The sequence below is a fragment of the Lycium barbarum genome, chromosome 11 (assembly GCF_019175385.1).
Source record: "Lycium barbarum isolate Lr01 chromosome 11, ASM1917538v2, whole genome shotgun sequence".
Taxonomy (NCBI): domain Eukaryota; kingdom Viridiplantae; phylum Streptophyta; class Magnoliopsida; order Solanales; family Solanaceae; genus Lycium; species Lycium barbarum.
This window is the reverse complement of record NC_083347.1, coordinates 113379167-113386112: the sequence shown is the minus strand read 5'-3', so window position 1 is coordinate 113386112 and position 6946 is coordinate 113379167. Positions and strand designations below refer to the sequence as shown.

The window sequence follows — 6946 nt, the reverse complement described above, 5'->3', positions numbered from 1 at the left end:
TTTCAACATACATCTCAAGAACATTAATGAATACTAAACCACGATATTCTTCCGGCGATCCCAAATAATCACTCAAAGATTCATCATCGTTGATATTGTGCATGCCATAACGCACTACACTGTTTGATATTGTTTGTGGATATCTGCCAGTTATTGAGATTCCAAACTCAGTGGGTGTAGTTTTCATTGTTTTGTGCATGTAACTGACTAGTGTTTCATAATTTAAAGTTGTTGGAAATTTAACATGGGCTTTTGGTTAGATACTATAACGAATGGAGTAATTGTCCTCGACTATATCTCCATCCCAAAATAGTGAAACCTTAACAGTTGAAGCATTTTGAGACATTTTTTCTATGAAGTTTGATTTTTTTTTTGAATGACTTGTAAGACTTAGAAGTTGATGAGATACCAGCCTCGTCAAGCCTTCAAGTTAAATAGAGCACTTAAAATTGACATTGCGCATTAAAATGGTGCGCAATACAAGTCGTGTTAAAGCGATCAAATAATGCAGCAACGTATTGTCAAATCAAGCCTTTATGTGTCATAGATTCCTGAAATTGACATTGCGCATTAAAATGGTGCGCAATACAAGTCGTGTTAAAGCGATCAAATAATGCAGCAACGTATTGTCAAATCAAGCCTTTATGTGTCATAGATTCCTGAAATTGACATTGTGCATTAAAATGGTGCGCAATACAAGTCGTGTTAAAGCGATCAAATAATGCAGCAACGTATTGTCAAATCAAGCCTTTATGTGTCATAGATTCCTGAAATTGACATTGCCCAATAAAATGGTGCGCAATACAAGTAGTGTTAAAGCGAGAATGCAGGAATGACATTACTTTTCACGCACAAAAACTGTGCGTGAAAGTGTATGTTTCACTTTCACACACATTTTTTGTGCGTGAAAGTTGTTTTTCATTTTCCCCTTCAAGCACAGTTTTTGTGCGTGAAAGGTTGTGTTTTTGTGTTTACTTTCACGCAGATTTTTTGTGCGTGAAAGGTTCACTTTTCCAAACATTTTACTTTCACGGACAGATTTGTTTTTGTTTTTATTTTTTTTGAACCGGTTCACTTTTTTTTTTTTAAATTTACTTTCACGCACAGATTTGTTTTTTTTTTTTTTTTGAACATATTAAAATCACGATTTTTTTCATACGTTGCACGAGTTATTATTAAGATAACTAATTATCATTTAAAAAATAACAACATAAAATATACACTTTTTTCATAAAATATCACAATCTCAGGTCCCACAAGTGGGAGCCTTTAGAGTTCGGCTAGGCCTCAGGCTAACCCCACCACCACCACCATCATCTCCATCCTCCTTCCTCCTCTTAATCTGTACATGCTCTTTGGCATGATCATCCTTGCTTCCCTTCCTTCCCTTCTTTCGACTCGGACCCCGGTTCATAACATGCTTTCTATGGGAAATGACGGTGGGCGGTGGGGCCGGTTCATAACATGGCTCCTCATCAATCTCATCAGGAGAGGGCTCCTGAGCTGGCTCCTCAACGGTCTCTGGAGTGGGGCCCGGTGCAGGAGATGGGTCGACGGGAGCAGGGGAATGAACCTGAAATAACATATATACAATTTAAATTAGATTTAACCTGAAATGAACGTGAAATAAATAAATAATTAATAAATTATTTTATTCTAAAAATCAAATCTGTGTGTCGACGGCCTCCTGTGATGCCCGGTGAGAGGGCTCCTGAGCTGGCTCCTCAACGGTCTCTGGAGTGGGGCCCGATGCAGGAGATGAGTCGACAGGCGCAGAGGAATGAACCTGAAATAACATATAAACAATTTAAATTAGATTTAACCTGAAATGAACCTGAAATAAATAAATAATTAATAAATTATTTTATTCTAAAAATCAAACCTGTGTGTCGACGGCCTCCTATGATGCCCGGTGAGAGGGCTCCTGAGCTGGCTCCTCAACGGTCTCTGGAGTGGGGCCCGGTGCAGGAGATGGGTCGATAGGCGCAGAGGAATGAACTTGAAATAACATATAAACAATTTTAATTAGATTTAACCTGAAATGAACCTGAAATAAATAAATAATTAATAAATTATTTTATTCTAAAAATCATACCTGTGTGTCGACGGCCTCCTGTGATGCCCGGTGAGAGGGCTCCTGAGCTGGCTCCTCAACGGTCTCTAGAGTGGGGCCCGGTGCAGGAGATGGGTCGACAGGCGCAGAGGAATGAACCTGAAATAACATATAAACAATTTAAATTAGATTTAACCTGAAATGAACCTGATATAAATAAATAATTAAGAAATTATTTTATTCTAAAAATCAAACCTGTGTGTTGACGGCCTCCTGTGATGCCCGGTGAGAGGGCTCCTGAGCTGGCTCCTCAACGGTCTCTGGAGTGGGGCCCGGTGCAGGAGATGGGTCGACAGGCACAGAGGAATGAACCTGAAATAACATATAAATAATTTAAATTAGATTTAACCTGAAATAAACAAATAATTTTGCTTTTTTGTAAAAGTCAAACCTGTGTGTCGACGGCCTCCTGAGATGGTGCCGTATCAAACACAAACTCCTCGAACATGGACTCATCGTAGTGCAGCTGTAGGCGACCCTGTAGATCACGAACCGGTCGCTCACCCTGTGGATCACGAACTGGTGGATGTGGAAATGAAGGCCAAGGCACATAATCTGAAAAAGGGCCCGGCATATAAAGAGGTGTCTGTGAAGTCGACGGCCGGGAATAAGAAGTCGATGGGATATTTATTGTCGCCGGCTGGTAAGAACTCGATGGGATCTCTGAAGTCGGCTCATCACCTCTGCCAGCCCTACCACCTCTACGACGGCTACCAACTCCTCTGCGACCACGACCACCTGCTGCCCCAGGTGGGGCAGCGGGAACACGCTCCTGAAGACGCTCAAAGTCATGTGTCTGTCTCATACCAGCCTCGGCAAGCTCAATCATCCGTGCTGCATACTCCGTCGTCTCGGGAGCCTCCATACGGTAGTGCTCTCATAGCGCATCGTCTGAACGGTCCGCACTAGCGCCTCGTACGCTCCTGCGAGAGCTACATATCCCAGGCCATCTGGACGACGCCTAGAGGGGTTGCCAATAATGATGCGAGTGATCCGCATGTACCATTCCATGTACACATGGATCGGAGTGTCATGTCCGACCACCGCTAGGCTCGTCATCCTCACATCCCAACTCTGGACCTGCTGTTGCATATATAGTCGCCATGCATCATCGACGCCGGCACGCTCGTCCATAGCATGGTGGTCATGCTCCCAAACCGTAGCCGCGGGTATATTTTGTACATACCCAAACTGTTGTAACACGCGGTCGGGCGCGTGATACTCAACGATATCCATATGTATGAATGGACACCGCGACATCCACATGTGGTGACCAGCCCTACAAAACGTCGGCAGATGATCCAAAATATGATCATACGGCGTCCATATAAAAGCCTGTAAAAAGAATTGAACTAGTTAACAATAAAAGACTAAAATAGTAGCTATGTGGTCTAGCGTGTGGATCTAAAATATGAACATACCGTCTGCGCCGTCATGCGGTCTAGCTGATCCCTAAACGGGAGAAGGCTGTGATGAGTCTCCGCACGTCAGCGTACGCTTCGCGACCATCTCCACGCGTATGGCATCGGTACAGTAAGATAGTCAGCGGGAGGGTGAGCTGGTATGGGCTGAAAAGGTCTCAATCTAGTCCACACCCATATCTGATATAGTCATTTAGAAAATAATCAGTCGTCGTTTTAAAAAAATATATTTTGTGTTTAATTACACAGACTTAAATATATCACCTGAAGGAGCGAGCAAAATGCAGGGACCTTTACCCTCGTGCCCATAGAACATCGGCAGAATCCTCGATATATGTAGCCCAGCACAGCAGCGTCCCAACTATAACATCCTAGCTCGGCAATATCGTCGATATACCGAAGATACCTCAAGCTCAAATGCGAACCCGAAGTGTTCGGGAACAAGATGGCCCCGAATATGACGAGTAAATATAGACGCGCGCGTCGATCAACATCAGCTTGAGGCGTGTCCTCTCCAATCGGATGTTGCATGTCTGTGAGGTGCAAGTGAGCGTAAAGGGCCGACAATAAAAGCCGACTCTGGCCGAAAATATGACCATCCAGAGCCACGAAACCGGTGAGCCTAGTCAAATCATCCCGGTAAGGTGGCAGCACAGGGGGCTCCTCAATATACAATGGGTGTCCATCAACCTGTAGCCCATAAATGACCTCTACATCCTGAAGGGTAATGGTAGCCTCACCGGTGCGAAGATGAAATGTGTGCGTCTCCGGTCGCCACCTCTCAATCAATGTCGTCACTAGCGACCTATCGTGTTGTACCCGACCAACTTCGACGCACCGATAGATACCGTCCCGACGTAGTATATCTAGGACACGAGGATGTGGGGGGTGAGCAGCTAAGATCTCCCATGCTGAGTCCCCTAACCGGGTACGAACTTGAGACTCAGGCTGCAGGTCGGATGTCCATATATGTTGCGACATATGCTCGGGCTGAAGATACAGTAACTCTCGGTCGAAAGGCCCCGGATCAAGAGGGTGGTGATCCATCTGTTTTACGTATTTTAAATAAATCACTAACAAGTAATATTAGTTATGTAATCTTTTATCGAAAATTATATTTAGGGTTTTCAATCCTAAGCTACGGGTTATGAATCCTAAACTAAGGGTTTTCAATCCTAAAATATAAAGATTAAAAATTAATAAGTCAAATAATTACCAATTAGTTAGCGTACAATTAGTGTAAATAATAAATAAATAAACAATTAACTAACTAATCAAATAATTGACAAGTTATTATCATATATTTAATAAATAAACAATTAAGAAACTAATCAAAAAATTAATAAATTATTATCATATATTTAACAAATAAACAAATAATTAACTAATGAAACAATTAAGAATTTATTAGCAAATAAACAATTGGCTTAACAAAAACTCAATAAATAATTAGCTAGTATAACAATTAATAAATACTTAAGTCGCTAATCAAACAATTAATAAATGCTAAATAAACAATTACTAAATAATTAACTAATTAACAATATTTAGGGTTTTCAATCCTAAGCTATGGGTTATGAATCCTAAACTAAGGGTTTTCAATCCTAAAATATAAAGATTAAAAATTAATAAGTCAAATAATTAACAATTAGTTAGCGTACAATTAGTGTAAATAATAAATAAATAAACAATTAACTAACTAATCAAATAATTGACAAGTTATTATCATATATTTAATAAATAAATAATTAAGAAACTAATCAAAAAATTAATAAATTATTATCATATATTTAACAAATAAACAATTAATTAACTAATGAAACAATTAAGAATTTATTAGCAAATAAACAATTGGCTTAACAAAAACTAAATAAATAATTAGCTAGTATAACAATTAAAATAGTTAGTATAACAATTAATAAATACTTAAGTCGCTAATCAAACAATTAATAAATATTAAATAATTAATTACTAAATAATTAACTAATTAACAATACATAAACAAATTAAAAATAAAAAAAATAAAGGGCAGTCCCAACAGTGCGTGGGCACTGCCCAAAAATGCACAAAAAAATTGCGTAAAACGCCAGATCCACTTAGGGTAATAATATATTTAGCAATGTAATAAAAGGTTTGTAGTGAAATACCTAGATTGAAGGTTTTTTTGAGTTTTTAAAATGACCTCTGCGCCGCTCTATTCCAAAATCTAACCTTAGAAACTTGGTCCTATACTTCAATATACCAAGAATATTGAGTTTTGGATTGAAAAACAACAAGAAAATAGCGTTTTTGGGGTTGGGGACCACCGAAATTCGGCTTTAATGGCGGGGTGGGGGCGACTGTCGGGTTCTGTGGTGGGGAAGGAGGAGACGGGTTTATGTTGCTCCCATTAACGCACTAAATTCGTGCGTGAAAGGCAAAAATGGTATTTGGTCTTTCACGCACGAATTTCGTGCGTGAAAGGTGCCACGTATATTTTTGAAAGCTGGCAAAATATATTTGCAAGTTACTCCTTTCACGCACGAAATTCGTGCGTGAAAAGCCCAAAGTGCATTTTTGCAGTTTGGTCCTTTCACGCACGAAATTCGTGCGTGAATCCTATTAATGTGTTTTTTTTTTTTGTACTAGTTTGGTTCAACTTTTTTTTTTTTGTACTACTTAAGTCGCGGATTCCCATTCATTGTTGCTGATACAGAGGGTTTCACGCGACATATTTAGCCATTTAGGTGAAAAAATGAGATATCAGTCATTGTTTTCGTGGTGTCTGAATTAGCGTGTTGTAACCTCGACTAATTTCACATAATATTTAATAATCCTCTGTCAGTTAAAACTTTAACTTAAGCTTAAGAAATTACCTATTTGTTTTTGTCTGTTAATCACTAATCATATCATTAGAAAATTTGTGTGACCCCTAACGAAAGAATGACACTCACAAATCTATAAATGATCCGATCACTAAGTCACATCCTTAAATGTCAAACGACCCCCATATGTATTTCTTCCTAATCCAGTTTACCCCTAAACCTCGGGTCTACTGGTTTTGCCCCATTTTGATTTTAATTTTAAAAAAGACCTCATGTATGAGCTGTAAAGTGTTGAGGCATTAGAAGGACTTGGGGGATGGTGGGTAAATTAAAAGAGATTTGACTAGTGGAACTATAGAAGCAATTAATTAAATGTCATAGTAAATGTAATGAACCCATTTTGTATCGAAGAGGATAATTTGAATTACACGTACAAATATAAGAGTTGATCTTCAAGCTATTACAAATACTCTAAATTAGTAATTAAATCTTTCAAGGGAAAGAAGAAATAAAAAGGAAGAAGGGAGGGAGGTTCCAGAATTAATCTAAACAACTAAAAAAATAAAGAGACAACTTTATAGCATGAGCCCTAATGGACTATTTTCTAT

General features: G+C 39.0%; 1 protein-coding gene across 1 annotated transcript; it reads right to left on the bottom strand.

The window, feature by feature from the left end:
- Positions 1-1246: 1246 nt before the first annotated feature.
- LOC132620136 (uncharacterized) lies at positions 1247-2978 on the bottom strand. The gene is made up of 5 exons (XM_060334837.1): positions 2505-2978; positions 2309-2425; positions 2096-2212; positions 1697-1786; positions 1247-1573 (listed from the first exon to the last, which is right to left on the bottom strand). The coding sequence occupies exons 1-5, from the start codon at positions 2976-2978 to the stop codon at positions 1247-1249; spliced, it is 1125 nt and encodes a 374-aa protein (XP_060190820.1).
- Between the last annotated feature and the right edge of the window lie 3968 nt (positions 2979-6946).